This window comes from Nuphar pumila, chromosome 3, assembly GCF_984573655.1.
Source record: "Nuphar pumila chromosome 3, dmNupPumi1.hap1.1, whole genome shotgun sequence".
Lineage (NCBI taxonomy): Eukaryota > Viridiplantae > Streptophyta > Magnoliopsida > Nymphaeales > Nymphaeaceae > Nuphar > Nuphar pumila.
In genome coordinates, this window is record NC_143251.1 from 44,326,048 (window position 1) to 44,345,016 (window position 18,969).

The 18,969-nt window shown below is 37.8% G+C and overlaps 2 protein-coding genes across 4 annotated transcripts in view; both read left to right on the forward strand.

Annotated features, from left to right (window-relative positions):
* The first annotated feature begins 325 nt into the window (after positions 1-325).
* Positions 326-3,310, forward strand: LOC149842757 (uncharacterized). 2 transcript variants are annotated; one of them, XR_016430808.1, is made up of 3 exons: positions 326-532; positions 1,845-1,899; positions 3,042-3,310. XR_016430808.1 is itself a non-coding variant. In XM_089999406.1 (2 exons), the coding sequence occupies exon 2, from the start codon at positions 1,894-1,896 to the stop codon at positions 2,320-2,322; it is 429 nt and encodes a 142-aa protein (XP_089855532.1). In that variant the 5' UTR covers positions 326-532; positions 1,845-1,893; the 3' UTR covers positions 2,323-3,310. The 2 variants fall into 2 exon arrangements, 1 of the variants encoding a protein (XP_089855532.1); XM_089999406.1 differs by having other exon boundaries at positions 1,845-3,310.
* Positions 3,311-4,450: 1,140 nt separating this feature from the next.
* Positions 4,451-18,969, forward strand: part of LOC149842758 (putative plastid-lipid-associated protein 10, chloroplastic) — a 46,784-nt gene continuing 32,265 nt past the window's right edge. Inside the window, exons 1-4 of one of the 2 annotated variants that reach the window (XM_089999407.1) lie at positions 4,451-4,768; positions 4,835-4,945; positions 5,084-5,218; positions 6,312-6,407. In XM_089999407.1, the coding sequence (XP_089855533.1) occupies positions 4,610-4,768; positions 4,835-4,945; positions 5,084-5,218; positions 6,312-6,407 (501 nt within the window). In that variant the 5' untranslated portion in view covers positions 4,451-4,609. The remainder of the gene's footprint in view (positions 4,769-4,834; positions 4,946-5,083; positions 5,219-6,311; positions 6,408-18,969) is intronic. The other variant, XM_089999408.1, reaches the window with a different exon arrangement.

The following is an 18,969-nucleotide window of genomic DNA, read 5'->3' on the forward strand; positions in this document are numbered from 1 at the left end:
GTTTTTTTAGCAAATCAGGTTTGCCAAAAACCTGATTTTAAGCAAAACCTGGGTTTTTCAAACCCAGGTTTTGCACCCCCCCTGCACTTCACAATCCGATCCGAGACTTTATCGTCTAGGACGAACTCTGGGATTTGACCAACAGTCACTTTTTTTTTTCTTTTTAAAGAAACGCTGGCGGATAAACCCCGTGGGCGCTACGACACGGAAATTTGGTTGTCATTTGGAGTGAATTTGGAACGAGTTTCATTTCAACCGCTCCTCCGCCTCCGGGGTGTTCTTAGGCCTATAAATGTTCGATCGCCTCCCGCTTCGCCCCTTAGTCCGGATCGTCGAAGAGGAACGAGACCGCAAAGGAGGCGTAGGCTTGGTGTCGTGGCAGATTCTCCTTCCTTCCTCCTTTCTTCTTCTTCTCCTCTTGTATCCCCCTTTTTATAGGGTTTCCTTTATTCCGTTTCGGAAGACAGGAGTTCTTTGTTCTCACTCCTCAGCCGTTCACAGAGACGGATCCGATCGATCACCGGGACAACGTGTAAGTTTCTTCTCCTTTTCTCGCTGATCTCTTGTTGGAGATCAATCTTCGGTCTTTTTTGCTAGGGTTTTTCTTTTTTTCCCTTTTTTGAGTATTTTTTTCTTTCTCTGCTGTTGTTTCTTTGATCTGTGCTCGGATTGTGTGCTCTTAGCCGTTCAGCGGTTCAGGTGGTGATTTTTAGGTTTCTTTTTTGTTCTCGTCTATGATTTGGATTTTCTAGGTGTAGGGATTTTTAGTTTTTTAGGTGTGGATTTCACACGTACCCGTTTCTTCCGGCTGTTTAAGGCGATCTTCGTTCCTTTTATAGGGGCTTCGCTCTTTTTTTTTCCCTCTTGGATTGGGGTTTTATAATGTGATTGTTTAGTTTGGTTTATGTTCGTAGGGGTGGGGTTTTCTTCTTGCTTAGGGTTTGCATTTTCTGGATCTGGTGAATTTTCTTTTCCTTGTGCTGATTTTATTTGTTTATTTATTTGGGGAAATTGGATTTCATTGCTCGCTTTCTTCCTTGATTCTTTCTTAGTGTCCTCGTGGTTGTGGCCGTCTCTCTCTCTCTCTCTCTCTCCTGGGGGTAGGAGGTACATTTCCTTGTTTCCTTTGAAGCTTCTTATGAAAGCTATTGTTATTTGAGTGTTGGGTATCTCATGGTCGTCCTTGTTGTTACCTAGAGAGTCCTACTATCGTTGTTGCTGTTGGTATCTGGGGAGGATAATCGTTTAGTATGGATAGGTCAGCTCGGTGGTGAAACTGGTTTGGGCCTTAAATTATCTAATTTCGCAACGTGAATATTTGGAACGTGGTGGCGGCGTTCGAGCTTGTCACCGAATGCTTCTATTCCCCAACTTATTTCACCTTTCTTATTTCTGTTGATCTGCTGGCTGCAAACGATGACCTTGTTAAAATAAGATTTTTGGTGTATGTTCTTTTTGAAACTGCTGCTCCTCTATTATTGTAATATGATGCTGACATCTGACCGCTCACCGATTTGCGTGTTTGAATGCACATAATGGAAGTAAGGTGGACAATAAAGGGGATGAGAGACTTGGCACATACGCTGGATTAATGTGAATGCTAGTATTCACCTTCCATTATGAGAAGGATTATATTGTACCATGGGAAATCGTTGATGCCTAGACAGATTGTTCCTGCCATTTATAACTTTTGATCTTCCTTTTCTTTTGTCCTATCTTTATAACTTGAATGCTTGTGTAGCGTTCTCAAGCAGAATCGGTATCCACTAGAGTGAGTTCCGTCTCTTTCAGTATCAGAGAACCTTGCTTGCGTTTGACTTTGTTCTCTCTATTTTGACATGCAGAACAGAGGTCTGTGAACTTAAGGTGTATACGAGAACGAAGGCTGCTGAGATGGAGGTATTTGGCAAAATGGTTGCCGAGCCAACCAATGTTATTTTTCTGTCGAGTATTCTCAACCGTGAAGATGGTCAACAGAGTCACAAGTGTGATTGGCACTGTCAAAACGAACATGTTTGTGCAAACATTTATCGGTGCAAACTAACAGGGATTACCCATATCTGTGATAAAAATTGTAACCAGAGAATTGTGTATGACAACCACAGTTCTCTTTGCAGAGTGAGTGGACAGCTTTTCCCTCTTACACCGTCTGAACAGCAGGCTGTGAGAGGAGTCCGAAGGAAGCTTGAAGCAGAGAACTCTGATGGCTGTGCTTTTAAGCGCAGGCGTGATGTGCGTCTGCATCCGTCACCATTTGAGAGGTCATTCTCTGCGGTTGCTCCAATTTGCAGCCAAACTGGAGATGTCATGGATATGAGTTAGTAGTGTCATAACATCTTCCCTGTTTTGGGGTTTCAAGTTTTTTGGATATTATGAACAAGAACTTAAGGCGCCTCTTGGACTTGATAAGGTGGCGAAGTTGGTGTTATTATATATTCCTAGGAGAGACGATCTTTTTCTATCTTTAGCCTTTTAACTTGTTCTGAACCACTAGCTATGTAACTATTGACAATCGTATAATCTTGGGAATAAGCTGATTTTATTCTATGCTTGTGCTTATTGGGGGAGGTTTATGTTATGCTATGTGGATGTTTAGAATTCTTCCTTTCGACATATGGCTCATCATTAGACCTGGAGTTTGATGTCAGTTTTATATCTCTTTGCTTAGTTGATTAATTGATGTATGGATTAAAACAAGTAATTGTGCTGTCTGTTTGATCTGTGTTATGTATTTGTTATCATACATGTTGCCTTCCATTGAACTGAAGGGTTGCAGGTTTTATAACAACACAGGTGAAGCCTGATAAATGTGATAAGACGGTAGTGTTTTTGCTTCCCTTTCTCTGAGAAATAGAGAATTTTGGGTTGATATCTTGTTTTCTGCACCATTTGTTTTCTGAAATTGCATATTATTTTGCAGGAGTTTCAGACATGTGCAAGACAGGAGAGTTGAAAATGATATTATGTGTTTCATTTGATTATTATTTCTTCCAGCATTGTTTTACTGTGAGCCTGAAGGGTTTTGTTTTGTTGTCTTGCAGGAGGAGAGTGCTGATACTTTATGCCCTTTAATTGGTCAAGCTTGGTCGTACCGTTGGGAGGCACACGCATTCACCGACCTCGCCCACCTTCCCTCCGCATAATTGACTTTGTGGTAGATGTTGTTTCAAGTCTTTGTTTTAATAACAAATTTTATTGTACGTTCTACAAGTGGGGGTTAACTCGTTCTCTTTCTTCTCCCTCTTTCACCAAACCACCTTTGCCTATCAAGGGGTGTAAAAAATTTGATGTAATTGGAAACTGTTGTATGTTGAAAATTTTAAGACTTTTGTTAGTTGGGGGGGGGGGGGGGGGGTTGTACTAGTCCATGATGTAACATGTAACCTTGTTGGTACATGAGCAAGCTTATCAACTGTATGAATGCCATACTTTTCTTTTGCCCATCTTCTTTGTTGTATATTGTGTAAGCCTAAGCTCGGCGACTCCATGGGGTCAAGGGGTAATCTCTGGGAGTTTTACGCCGACATGGACAGAGATGGTAGTATAGCAGGCTGAGCCTCGGAGTTATATGCCGACATGGACAGAGACCTTAGTATAGCAGGCTGAGCAAGCACGGCTAGGTCTTTGAGCCTCGGCGGTTTTTCTGAGTAAATCTCAAAAAGAAAACTGATTGTATATATTCCTAGATGTTTACATGGCCAACGCTGTGCTGTCCTCAAAAAAATAAAACTGAATGTATTTTATCACAATTCTCCAAATCTTAATGTTTGTTGTGATTGGGAAAGTGGTTCCCTTAATAATGTCCGACTCTCACCAATTAAAGAAGGGTAAATAAGGCTGATAGAAAAGGACGTAACGTGAATGGCTGTCTAGGTTCTACCATTGTCTATGATAAGCTGAGTTTTTTTTAAGGTGTGTTCCCCCGTCCTGTTCTCACCGTAACAGAGGGAGAGGGGGAGAGGGTGGGTGGGTCCGCTTTGTCCCGCACGATGCACAGAAGGTGCGATCAAAGATACCCTTAAGAAGTGCACTCTTGAGGTCCTCATTGCCCCACCTGGGTGTACACCCCAAAGTCGACCTTTCTGCAAGGACGTTTTCTGTGGCTTTCGAATTCATGACGGTCTGTCTTCTTGGTGACATTTATATCGAGCTTGGGCTAAAATAAAGAGTGAAATCTAGAAGAGGGTCGTTGTTGCTGTCGCTCTGGATACCTTGATCATGTTTAATGTGTTTTTGTAGTTAATTGATCAGGCCAGAGAGCTATGAAATCCGGCTGAGTTGTTGACCCATACTCGTCCAACACGGAGCTGCATCAGGCGTTAAATTTGCCACGCAGAGAGAGAGAGAGAGAGAGAGAGAGGCATATTCATCGCCGTCCATCTAAAAGATGGATGGTGCTCAATGTGGGTATGGTCGTATACTTTGTATGGCTGTCTGTCGTAGTTGTGAGAGAGAACTGCCGTCCATCTGAAAGCTACTGCAATGAGCCAAGGGTGGCGTCTTTGTCCTCCTTGAAAAGGAGAGACCAAGAAGAGCACCCACTAATGTTTGATCTCATTGCAAAAGCCCCAGCTGCTCCGTTCTGCAGCCTAGCTTGGGAGAGAGAGGCATGGAGTTGGCGTTTGGTAAGTGCTTGTCCTGTCGTCTCTTTGATTCCCACAAGGGTGGTGCAATCTCGGTTGCACCAAGGAAGAACACCAAAATCCAAGTACCAAGCAGTAAGCGCTTTCAATGCCTCGCCTCTGTTGGTACCAATATCAATTTTGAGGTAATTTCCTCTCTCTCTCTCTCATTCTCTCTCTCTTATGGTGCATATGTTTCATTTGTTTTTAAGGTGAATCAAGATTTGGAGAGGACCAAAATGGACTTGTTGAGAGCTGTACATGACACCCAACGAGGATTTGTAGCTACTCCTGAGCAACGTGCATCCATTGAAGAGATTCTGGTTCGTGTGGTCGTTTTTTGTTCCCAATGATTGGTTTTTATTTAATTTTTCTATTTATGGTTCTAATAATGGTTTGGAGACAAGCCACACTGGAGTTGTTAGATCTAATGAAGTCATGGGATAAGATAAAAATGACAGGTGAAGTTGGAGTGCTGTGACGGTGGCTCCACCATTGATCTCCAGAAGCTAGACGGAACGTGGCGTTTGCAATACACCTCGGCCTCTGATGTCCTTATTCTTCTTGACTCTTCGAACAGGTTTTCATTCTTTCAGGTCTCCAATACCACCTTCCTTTCTCTTCTGTTTTTGTACAGTAACTCTAACTCTGTTACTATCAAAGCTTGTGATTTTTTTTATGTCAACAGAAAAGAAAAACAAAGAGAAAAAGGAAAAGAAAAAATAATCTCCTCAATTTTAATTGTTTTACAAGGATTCTGTTTTGGAATATGGTGCATGGTTTTATGCGCCGAGTCTTGCTATCGGTTTAGCCAGCTGGTAGACGTCAGTTGCAGTCTAAAATCTTTCATTGTTGCAACAAGCTGTACTTTAGGCTAATATAGAGGTTAAGGATTATGTGGTTCAGGAAATTCTTTGGTTGAAGTTGTGCTTGTTTCTTCCTCCTGACATTGTGAAAAGAATAGTGACAGCTTGAATGCATATACAATATGAAAATCAAGCCGACATTGTTTTGCTGCTGAATGGACAAAGATGCGGGAATTAACAAAAGACATTCTGTTGAAAGAGCCGTCTCATATTGACATTGCAGTAAACTATTGTTGGGGATGTTTTTCCAAAAGCAATTTTGTAGGCAGATGATCAGTTTTCTGGTTGGTAAAAACCCTTGCACTAGCTTTTCATGCTCTTCTTCTTAATTTGCTGTTTGAAGCTATTCTTTGCATATATTGTATATGGATCACCAAGACTGATGACTGTTCATGAAATGGCCCTTTGTTGGTTTATCAAGTTTCACCCTCCTTTCCATGGACGTACAAAATTTTATAATTCTCAAACACAAACTTAGTGTGCATTCACAAGATTAGTTCAAACTTTTTAAATTGATACCTACAGTGATAAACTATTCTTGATACGTTAGTATTCTTCCTTTCTTTCCCTTCATCTAAGCTGATACCTAGCAACGGTTATATGTCACTGTTGCATACAAAAGGATTATACTGCTATTTACAAAAATATTTAGTTCAATTCAATGTATGGTGATCCTGGAAATCTTTTACAGTTGAGTCAGACATGATTTCTCATGGTATTATTATCTTAAAGCAACTAAATAGTGATTAAATTAGAAATTTCTTAAAAGTGAAATCTTCCTTATTACTGCCACTGTCCAACTTGTTGCACTGAGTGTTGCCAGGTGGGACAAATTTTTCAGAAATTTGAATGCTGGGATCGGATTGATGGAGGCATTGTTCGAAATGTTGTTCGTTGGAGTATCCCATCTATACTGGAGGTAATCACACTTTCTTCCTGCTTGTATTCTTCTAAGGGGGTGTTTGTTACTGTAATAAAATGAAGGTGCTCTCACAACTTGCACAAACACAAACCAGTAGGGTTCATGCATAAGAGCCACTAAGGTAAAAAAGAGTCACTCACACAACCCAAATATGGGTTCAAGCACAAAAGCCACCAAGGGCCAAATGAACACACTTAAAAAATAATCAATTTATTGATGAGAGAATGCACAAAAAATACACTGCTCATAAGCCGACTAGAGGTACCTATTTATACAACACAAGGGGGGAATATGGTCCCAAAAGAGCCGTTGGGAATACCCCTAACGACTCTATGCCATATTGCCCACACTAAAAAAGAAAAGAAAATATTACAAAAAGAAAAAGAAAAAATTGTACTGCCCCTAATGGACAGTCCTGATTATAAGAGCATAATTACCAAAAATACCCCTAGAGGGTATTTCTTATTATAATCTTAGAAAAAATACATATAATATATACACAAATATATATACCTATTACATATATATATACGCAAATACACAATCAACCTATGTCACATGGGTGCGGGGGTGCAGCACTTTCAAAAACCTTGGGTGTGGGGGTGCGGCAGGGGCAAAAATGTATATATATATAAAAGGGGGGTCCAAGGGGGGCAGCCCCCCCCCCCCCCCAAGTTTTTTTTTAAAAATTCCGCAGCCCATTTCATAGGGCGATTTAAAAAAAATTCAAAAAATGGACCGAAATGACCATGGGTGCGGTCAACACAACCAAGGTCGGGTTGACCGCACCCGATGCCGCATCCACACCTGCGTCGACGCGGGTGCGACACCCTGCTATCCGAATCCCTGTTACATAGCAATCAACATATATTTTAACACCCCCTTCAAACTCACAGTGTCACAACAACGAGTTTGCTAAGAAGGAAGTGAAATATGGGAGATAACAATGCCTTGGTGAATAAGTCTGCTAGTTGATACTTGAATGATACATATGACAATGTAATGACCTTCTTCCAGAATTCTTTTCTAACATAGTGACAATCCATTTCTATGTGATTAGTTCTCTCATAAAACGTGTGATTGCTTGTGATGTAGACTGCACTTTTGTTGTCACAACATAATCTTGAAGGTTCTGCTGTGTGAAATCTAAAGTCTTCAAGCAATTGTCTCAACTACACCAACTCAGAAGTAGTGGTGGCCATGCTTTTGTAGAGGATAAAAATACCTTTTGTTTCTTACACTTTCACGATATCAAGGAGTCACCTACAAAAACACAAAATCTTGTGGTTAAGTGCCGATCATTCACATCTCCTCCCCAATCAGAGCCTGAATATGCAATAACTTCCAATAGGGAAGAAGTTCAAAAAAATAAACTATGTTTAATAGTTTTTTCAATATATCTAATAATACTCATTACAATACTCATATGTACTGTAGTGACATAATCAATAACATGTGCAATGTCAGGATGAGTAATAGAAAATATGTTAGAACTCCAATTGTTTGTTTGTATGGAGTTAGATTTTTCAGAGGTTCTCCATCATTAAGTCTTAATATTTTTATTATCTCACTTGCATATTTAGTATGTTATAAAAAATAACCACAAGGTGAATAAGCAACTCTAATTTCAAGAAAATAATGAAGGAAACCAAGATGTGTCATATCAAAGTTAGCCTTGAGGACATCTTTGATATAACTAACTCCCTACTTATCACCTCCTTTAATAATCATGTCATCCACGTAGAAAAGTAGAATTACTATACCTGTATTAGAAGACTTAACAAACAATGCAATATCAGTATAACAAGATTTAAAACCTAATTGAATCATCATACTACTCAAATAGTCATACCAAGTCTTTGAAAAATATGCCACTTTCTAATAAATGCTATAGCAATAAGTATTCTAACTGTAGTCATTCTAGCAACCAAAGCAAATATTTTCTCATAGTCTATTCCACATCCTTAACTGTACCTCTTGGCCACTAGTCTAGCTTTATATATTTTTAAAGTCCTATCACTTTTAGTTTTAATTTTGTAGACCCATCTACACCCTGTTTTTTTTTTTTTATAAGGAATGATTGGATTTCTCAAGTTTTTGCCTTTTCTAGAGTTTCTAATTCATTGTTCATAGCTTTAATCCATTTTTAGTGATTCTTAGCCTTATTATAGGAAGATGATTTTACATATGAATGGATGGCCATAAGACATGCTCTATACCTAGGTTTAAAGGATTCATAGGACACAAATCTACTAGGTGCTTTAGGTGCTTTAGAGATCCTTATGGATCTTCTAATACTAGATTGATCTATGTCTTGGTTTTGAGAATATTTTTCTAAGGTACATTGAGGATGATCTTCGGTACGATGAGTATACACTTGAATTTCATTGTGTGGTTCAACTATATCATCATGACTTTCATTATCATTCTTATGTGCATCACGAGTATCCTCATTGTCACTATCATGCACATCATGAATGTCAACATCATGACTTTCATTATCATTCTTATGTGTATCACGAGTATCCTCATTGTCACTATCATGCACATCATGAATGTCAATATCACTATTCTCATGCATATTATTATCAAAATCATCATCAACTTTATCATGCATATTAGCAAGATAAAAAAGGAAAGAGTATTAATAATATTTCTTAGATTCAATCTTATCAAATTTATTTTTGTTTCAAGAAAAGTAACATTTCATGAAATTTTAGTTTGTCATTTTCAATCTCATGACACCTATATCATTTTTGATTTTCAGTATATCCCCAAAATATACAAGGAATAGCTTTTGCAAAAAGTTTATCATTTTTGTTAGTAAGGACAAAACATTTACAACAAAAACTCTCAATCTTTTATAATCTAGAGGGGTTTTAAACTATTTTTCTATAGGAGAAATGTTTCCAAGAGTGTTTGAAGACATTCTATTAATCAAATAAATCGCCGTAAGAGCGACTTCGGCCCAAAAATCTTTAGGAACATTTTTTGATATAAGAAGAGTCCTTGATTTCAATAATATGTCGATGTTTTCTTTCAGCTAAGCCATTTTGTTATAGAGTATATAACTATGATCTCTGATGAACAATTCATTAATGATCAAGGTAATTATTTAAAACATTTGATAAGAATTCTCTTTCAGAATCAGATCTAAAAATCTTAATGTTTGCTTTAAATTGATTTTTAACATAGTCGTAAAATTTTTGAAAGTAATCAAGCACTTCAAATTTGAGTCTAAGAAAATATATTAAAGTATGTCTATTATAATTATCAACAAATATAACATAGTATGATACTCCTCCCTTAGACATAACCGGTGCTGATCCCCATACATCAGAATGTATTAACTCGCACCGTTCTTTAGAGACAAAATGACTAGACCCAAAAGGCAAGGATTTCATTTTTCCAATAATGCAATATTTACCAACTAAATCATTTTAATTACAAATTTTGAGAAATGAAAACAAGTGCAATTTTGACATACTAGGATGATCTAATCTCCTATGCCAATTTTCCGTCTTTCTTTTCAACAAAATTTACAAAAAACTTGCTTTGATAACTCTAGATCGATCTCCACTTCTAGGGTCTTGCCTAATTGGCCTCTCGGACTGGAGATCCTGCACCAATCCCACCACTAGATGAAAAAAAGATTCTACTGTTAAATTATGTATCGATATTTGTAATCTCATATATATTTATATTCATATATATATATATATATTCTTATCCACCCAAAAGGGTATTTCTGTAAATTTCTGTTTTATGCATATTCCATTTTGGAATATGCTTGTAACTTTGCTTTTTCTTTTTCCTTTTCTTTTTTTACTTTTTCCTTTTTTCTTTTTTGCTCTTTTGTTTTTTGTGCCACATAGGGAGGCTCCCCAAAGAGTTGTTGGGGAGCCTCCAACGGTCACATATGTGACCGTTGGGGGCTCCCAACGACTCTCTTGGGAGCCCCCTATGTTGCTCCTTTGCTTCCTTATAAATAGGGGCTTCCCTCTCTTGTATTCTTTATGGCTTTAAGTCAAAGCTCAAGTGCTCAATAAAGTGATTCCAATATTTTTTATGCCTTTGTGCATTTGTGAGTTTTTGTGAGTTGTGCTTTTGTGCACAAGTGTTCTAAAGTGTTCTTATTGTGCATGTGTGCCGGGTTTATTATCAAGAATATTAAGGTCTTGATCTTAGTATCTTGTTTGGAGATACTTTTACATGGTATCAGAGCCTCGTTGAAGAAGGAGGATCGTGCATCTCTTCATTTTTGAAGTGCTTCGAAAAACGTGCCTTCAAGTTATTGAAGTTTTGAAGTGGATCATCTCCTTCGGGCAATATTTTAGAAGCATCTTTTGTCAAGAAAGATTTGAAAATCATTTGAGGTACGTGTTATTTTCTATCTTCTTCCCTCTCTAATGGGTGAAAAAGACTCCCACTTCTCCCTTGGTTTTAAACTTAGTGGTTCGAACTATCATGTTTGGGCCGGCAATATGGAAGCCCATATCAAAGGGAAAGATCTTTGGGGGTACGTTCAAGGTTCAATATCGGAACCCGAACCCAAACTTATAATCATAGAAAAAGGGGATATTAAGATTCTTGAAGGTGAAGATAGACAAAAAGCCCTAGAAGATTATTCAAAAAGGCATGATGAGTGGGAGATGAAGAACTTCAAAATCTTGTCTTGGATTTTTTCATCCGTAGAAAAGATCAACGCCAACATCATTAAGTTCAAAAAGGCCTCTGAAGCTTGGTTGTACCTTGAAAAAATGTATACTTCAAGGGGCTTATCTCACAAATATTACCTCCAAAAGAAGGCATTGATCCTTCAACAAAACGATTTGTCTATTCGGGAATATTTTGTCGAACTATCATCTATTTGGGACGAGCTTGTTATGCTCGAACCAAAATAGAGCGGAGAAGCAATCGAGTTATGACACAAACAACTAGAGGAAGATCGATTCTTTAATTTTCTAAATGGTCTTAGACCCGAATTTGAGCAAATTCGGTCCTCTCTTCTATCCGTCTTCACATCTCTTTCTATTGAAGATGTTATCACTAAGCTAAGTGGTGAGGAAACCCGTACGGGAATTAGTAAAAATAATCCTAGCATCTTTGCTGCACCTTCTCAAAATGATTATGAAGCAGTTAATGCTGTGTCAAGACCCGAGAATAATATGAAGGCCTACAAACCTCCTCATTTCAAAAATCAAGGACAAGGAGGAAATGATCGATATGGCAAAAGAGACTATAGCAAATTAACTTGCCATTTTTGTAAAGAACCCGGGCATATCAAACCCATTTGCCCCAAATGGAAGAAAATTCTTGCCGCGGCTATGGCATCCCAACCAGAGGAACGACCTTCTTCATCAAATGAGCCTCTTTCCCTTCAACAAATTGTGGATGCTCTTCAACCTCTTCTCAAAGGAGGCATTTCCGGAGCCGCTATGTCATCCTCCTCTTCTCTCGGTAAGACATCTTGGCTCTTAGATTCCGGTGCATCATTTCACATGACTCCAAGTTCTTGTTTTCTTTCTGATTTTTCTAAAAATTCTCTTCCATCTTTTGTCTCAACGGTGGATGGAACACCTCTTGAAATTAAAGGAATGGGCAGTTTTGAAAAGCAAGACTTCTTTATTCCAAAAATTCGTCTTATACCAAAACTAAACTTAAATTTACTCTCGGTTTCTCAACTCTCGGACTATGGTTGCGATATAAAATTCTCTTCGAATAAATGTTAGATACAGGATCGCCAGTCTGGGAAGTTGATTGGGGAAGGCTCTAGGAGAGAAGACCTCTACTATGTTGATTTTCTCAAAATTCCAAAAAACCAATTTTGTAATGTTGCTCAAAACAAAGATATTCATGTATGGCATAAGAGATTGGGTCATCCCAACATTGTTAAAATCTCTTATTTGCCTTTTATTAAGCATCTTTGTAATGAAAATTTTGTATGTAATGAATGTATTCTTGGGAAAATGAAAAGTCTTCATTTTTCTCAAAGATCCATGTTTACAACAAAATCTTTTGAAATTATTCACTCCGATGTATGGGGTCCGGCTCCGGTGATATCTAAATGAGGTTTCTCATACTATGTTATCTTTGTCGACGATTACACTAGATTTAGTTGGATATATTTTCTTAAACATAAACATGAAGTTTTCTCAATTTTTAAAACATTTCATATGATGATTTTAAATCAATTTAATGGAAGTTTAAAATTTCTTAGAACCGATTCGGGTGGCGAATATCTTTCCAATGAATTCAAAAGTTATCTTGAAAATCATGGTATTCTCTATAAAAAATCTTGTCCTAAAACCCCACAACAAAATGGGTTGGCTGAACGAAAAGATAGGCATATTATTGAAACAACACGAACTTTGCTCATTTCACAAAATATTCCGAAAAGACTCTGGGCTGAGGCAACCCTTACATCAGTCTATCTCATAAATAGACTCCCATAAAAAATCTTGAACAAGGTTTCCCCATTTGAAAAATTATACGAAAAAGAACCTGATTATACTGATAAAAATGACAAACTCTCCCCCAAAGTCATTCCTTGTGCCTTTCTTGGTTATTCCGAAACTCAAAAAGGTTTTCGTTGTTATGATATTAAAAATGATAAACTATATGTTTCTAAAAATGTAAGTTTTTTGGAAAATATCAGTGGTTTCGAAAAATTTGAATCTAATGACGAGAATATAGACTATTCTTTTCTTTTTGATCTGTTGACTGAAGATGATGATACTAGTGATGATGAGTCGAATCAAAATGACTCAAGTAATAATGAAACCAATTCTGTGCTCCCAACGTTTCATCAACATGTCAATGAGGAACCACATAGAGATCCCATAACCTACACTCATAGAGATAAGAATACTTTCAGAAGTGCCCTCGAAAGATATGATGATGCTAGTGGGACTACTCCTAAAAGTGAGGAAATCCTTCGTAGGACCGAAAGACAGAGAAAACCCCCTTTTAGGTTCATCTCATATGAGTCTTTTTCACCTAAATATAGAGCTTGTCTAAGCGCCATTCACTCTTACATAGAACCTAGAAACTTCGAGGAAGCACAAAAATGTCCGAAATGGATAGTCGCTATGGATAATGAACTTGAAACTCTAAGGAGAGCAAAGACATGGGAATTTCAAGACCTTCCTAAAGATAAGAAAGCAATAGGGTGTAGATGGGTGTTTAAGGTTAAGACTAAGAGTGATGGGACTCTCTAGAGATACAAGGCTTGTTTAGTTGTAAAAGGATATAGTCAAGAATATGGGATTGATTATGAAGAGACCTTTGCCCCGGTAGCTCGAATGGTCACCGTCCGATGTCTTATAACCGTTGCCTCAATCAACAAATGGAACATCTATCAAATGGATGTTAAGAATGCTTTTTTAAACGGAGATCTAAACGAAGAACTGTATATGGATGCTCCTCCTGGAATGGAGTCTCCTAAAGGAAAAGTGCTTCGCCTTCGAAAAGCACTTTATGGTTTGAAACAAGCCCCCAAGGCTTGGTATGATAGGTTTAACTCCGTAATGTTAGAAAATGGTTTTTCATCCTGTTTTACTGATACTGCTTTGTTTGTTAGAAAATCTAATGCAGGGATTGTTATTTTACTTCTATATGTGGATGACATGCTTATAACCGGAAGCGATTCTAAAGGGATTAAAAGCATATAATCAATTTTAAAGGATAAGTTTGAAATGTCTGACTTGGGATTTTTAACTTATTTTTTGGGTATTGAGGTAGTATACTCTCATAGAGGGTATTTTTTGTCTCAAACTAAGCTTGCATCTGAGATTATTGACAGGTCAGGTATTACAGATGATAAAGTTTATGAAACTCCTGTTATAGTAGGAGCTAAAATGAAGATTGATGATGGTGTTCTTCTCTCCGATCCTACTCCCTACAGACAACTTGTAGGATCGTTGATGTACCTGAGTATTACCAGACCAGATATCTCACATGCAGTACATACGGCAAGTCAGTTTCAGCATGCACCAACTTCTATTCACATGAGTGCCGTCTTACGTGTCGTAAGATACCTAAAGCGTACTCTTAATAAGGGAGTTTTTCTGTCATCCTCTTCTGAGTTAAAATTAATTGCCTATACTGAGTCTGATTGGGGAGGTGTCCCAAATAACCGTCACTCCACCACTGGTTTTTGTGTATTCTTAGGTGATTTTTTAATCTCATGGAGATGTAAGAAGCAACAAAAAGTTTTTCTATCTTCGACTGAAGCTGAATATCGTGCCATGACAACTACTACCATGAAAATTGTATGGATTCATCAGCTGCTTAAAGACATGGGGATCACTATTGAAGGGCCCACTAAGCTATGTTGTGATAACAAGAGTGCAATATACATTGCCAAAAATCATACTTTCCATGAGCGGACTAAACACATTGAAATAGACTGTCACTATGTTCGTGAAGCCTACTTAAAAGGAGTCATTGATCTACCTTATGTTACTTCATAATATCAGTTGGCAAATTTTTTCACCAAAGCCTTATGTGCCCCAAGATTCAACTTTCTCCTTGGCAAACTCTCGGTCATCTTGCCCTAAGTTTGAGGGGGGGTGTTAAATTATGTATCGATATTTGTAATCTCATATATATATATATATATATTCTTATCCACCCAAAAGGGTATTTATGTAAATTCCTGTTTTACGTATATTCCATTTTGGAATATGCTTGTAACTTTGCTTTTTCTTTTTTTACTTTTTCCTTTTTTCTTTTTTGCTCTTTTTTTTTTTGTGCCACATAGGGAGGCTCCCCAAAGAGTTGTTGGGGAGCCTCCAACGGTCACATATGTGACCGTTGGCGGCTCCCAACGACTCTCTTGGGAGCCCCCTATGTTGCTCCTTTGCTTCCTTATAAATAGGGGCTTCCCCCTCTTGTATTCTTTATGGCTTTGAGTCAAAGCCCAAGTGCTCAATAAAGTGATTCCAATATTTTTTATGCCTTTGTGCATTTGTGAGTTTTTGTGAGTTGTGCTTTTGTGCACAAGTGTTCTAAAGTGTTCTTATTGTGCATGTGTGCCGGGTTTATTATCAAGAATATTAAGGTCTTGATCTTAGTATCTTGTTTGGAGATACTTTTACATCTACATCCATGGTCGGCAATTTGCAAAATAGATAGAAGATTCAAATTTAATTTTGGTACTACTCTAATGTTTGATACATAAATTTTTTGACTATTTTTGGAAAAATCTTTTAATGTTCCAAAATTTTTAATTTTCAAGGAAGTCCCATCGGTGGTTGAAACATAAAAATCATTTGGGTTAATATGATATTTGGATAGTATGAACTCATTAGGATTCATATGGAAAGATGCACTAAAATCAAGAATCCAAGAAGTCTTACTAGGATCAACGCATATAGATGCGGCTGCATTGGAGAGGGGAGAAGCTTGGTTCTTGAATAGTAGTTGTAGTGCCTCCACTAGTTGAGCTAGTGACATCGATCCAATATTTTTGGAGCATTATCTACACCATTTTTTTTTAATGATGGCCCCATGGAGGTCACTTTGTTTTCCTATCTTCTATCTTCTTTTCTCCTCTTTGGGCAAAAAGTTTTGATGTGACTTGGCTCGTTGCAAAAATAACATATGATATTATTTTTGGATTTATAGTCATTGGAGCTTCTTCCAAAGTGGGGAGGCTTGTAGGTCCTTGTATGATTTTCGGGTCTTGACATAGCAAGAACGGAGTCTTCAGCTTTGGAGGGGGTAGATTTTTTTAACCTATTTTCTTCCATAGTTAATTCTTCTAGTGTTTTTACTATGGAAGAAATACCTCCTCTATGACTGAGAGCGGACATAGTTCCCTCAAATTCAAGTATAAATCCATTTACTAATTGATAGAAGTACTTTGTATTAACTTGTTTTTCATGGAGTTCAGTGTCCATGGGACAATGCCATTTGGGCTCCAAGGGAGCTAACTCATCCCATAGTAAAGATAAAGCATTATGGTATTCTCTTATGCCCATGTTTTCTTGGGTCATGATTCTTAATTTATTTTAGACGTTATATACATGCGCAATATCCTTTAAGTACATATTTTGAAGATATTTCCAAGCATCGCTATCATAATCAAACTTTGCTAAGCTAGCACATTTCTTTATATCCACACTATTGATGTGCCACAACATAATATTAGAGTGCCCCATCTTCCATTCATTCCATTTTTTCTTATAATTGGCAATAACTTTGTTCGTGTCATCTCCTTAGAGTGCCACTTTTTTTTCGTTGTCATTCTTTGTGAGCATAATTTTTGGCTCTTTTTCGGTCCCATCCACCTAACCCTATAGACCCTTGTTCCAAATTCGATGTTTTACGATTGACACCCACATCACATAGTTGAAATCATTTAGTCTCACGGGAATGATGGTGACCAAGATGAAGAGGATATAGAGAAAGAGAGAAAGAGAGAAAGAGAGAAAAAGGGAGACAAGAAGGACAACACTCTTTCGAACACCACGAGCTCCACGATCACACAATCCATGAACTCACATCCACACATGCAACTCGTCTTCAAGAGTCGATACTCCAAAGTTCTGATACCATGTAATGAAATGAAGGTGCTCTCACAACTTACACAAACACAATAGGGTTCATGCACAAGAGCCACTAAGGGCAAAAAAAGGCACTCACACAACCCAAATATGGGTTCAAGCACAAAAACCACTAAGGGCCAAGTGAACACACTTAAAAAATAATCAATTTATTGATGAACGAATGCACAAAAAATGCATATAAGGGGACTAGAGGTCCCTAATCCCTATTTATAAAACACAAGGGGGGAATTGTTAAATTATGTAATTGAATCTTGTAATCCAATATATATTATATATATATATATATAAGGTAATACATATACATATATATATAATATGTATACATATATATATATATAATATGTATATGTATCTACCTAATATATATATAATATATATATATTTATTATTAGCCGTAGGGGTAGTTTCGTCTTTTCACACATTTTATGCATATTCAATTCTTGAATATGCTTTTTGTAATTTCCTTTTTTTCTTTTCTTTTTCTATTTTTCTTTTTTCTTTTTCAATGTACTCAAGTACCTTGGGGGGCTCCAACGACTATGTGGGAGCCCTTCCAAGGGTCTTTCCTTGCCCTGTATAAAGGGTCTCCCTCTATTGTATTTGGTAGAGCTTTGGGTCAAAGCCCAAGTGACTAATAAAGTGTTTTTATTCTCTTATGCCTTTGAGCATTTGTGAGATTTAGTGGGTTGTGCTTTTGTGCACAACTGTTTTAAGAGTTCTTATTGTGCATGTGTGCACGTGTTTATCATAAAGAATATTAAGGTTTTGATTATAATATCTCGTTGAAGATACTTTTACATGGTATCAGAGCGAGGTTGGAGAAAGAAAGATCGTGTGGATTCTCACATTTTTTCTGTGCCTCAAAAAACGTGCCCTCAAATATTTGATGATTGGGGTGGATCCTTTTGTTCATCCAATACTTTAGAAGATTCTTTCACCAAAAAAGATCTAAAAATCTCTTAGGGTACATATCTTTTTTTCTCATTTCTCCTTTCCAATGTGTGAAAAAGACTTCCATTTCTCTTTCGACTTTAAACTTAATGGCTCCAACTATCACGTTTGGGCTAGAAATATGGAGGCGCATATTAAAGGAAAAGGGCTTTGGGGTTATGTCCAAGGCTCGATTCCTGAATCGGAGCCTAAGATCACCTTGATGGAGAGAGGAGAAATAAAATTTAAGCATTTAACTAGTATGAGAAGCTAGTTATTACTCAACAAAGAACTGCGTAAGCAGTTTAACCAACTAGAGTAACGCTTTGATAGGCGTGCATAGCTCAACGAGTAGCATACTGAACTACCGAGCAAGCAAGCAATCAACCAGTGTGAACAAACTTTATGTTTCGATATTACTATCTGTGGGTACGCGTAGCCAAAACGTAGAAACAACTAAGACTAGTTCGGGCGTCTGTTATTCTATGTATTTTCAATAACCCGAATAGCTAGTTGAGTCCGCTCCTAAGGGGACGACTTTAGCCGAGAGAGGATTCCCCAAAGGCAGGTAAGCAGTGCCACGGATGCATCCAACTTCTGCAGAAGTGTTGAGCTAACTTTTGTAGCCCCTTTCCCCTAACCTCCGATGACTGGGGAAGTCGGGTCTTTCGCCCGTGACTGTCATTAATGGCCTGTCCATCGGAGTTTTGTACTGCTCTGTCATCTCCCTTGACAGACAACAAGAAGCGAATGAGTGCGTTAGGGGTTGCTTAACTAACGACCCATTCTATGCTGTGGTCTTTAAACCACTCGAGCATCTTGCCTGTGAAGGCGAAACAGTCACCACTTTAGTGATTACAACATTGTGCATTTATCACTATTCGAATGCGCACGACCGTCTCATCCGATCATCGCAGTACTAGCGTGTAGTGCACGACTACAAATACTCTAGGATGAAAGGGGTATAGCTCCTCAATAGAAGCCTCAACAGAAGTGTTTCACAAAGATGTAATGTTTCTCAAACTTTACTTTTGACATTCTTTATCTTTTGAAAC

Coding starts and splice junctions, on each gene's coding strand:
- LOC149842757 (XM_089999406.1), top strand. CDS start 1,894: ATGGAGGTATTTGGCAAAATGGTTGCCGAGCCAACCAATGTTATTTTT.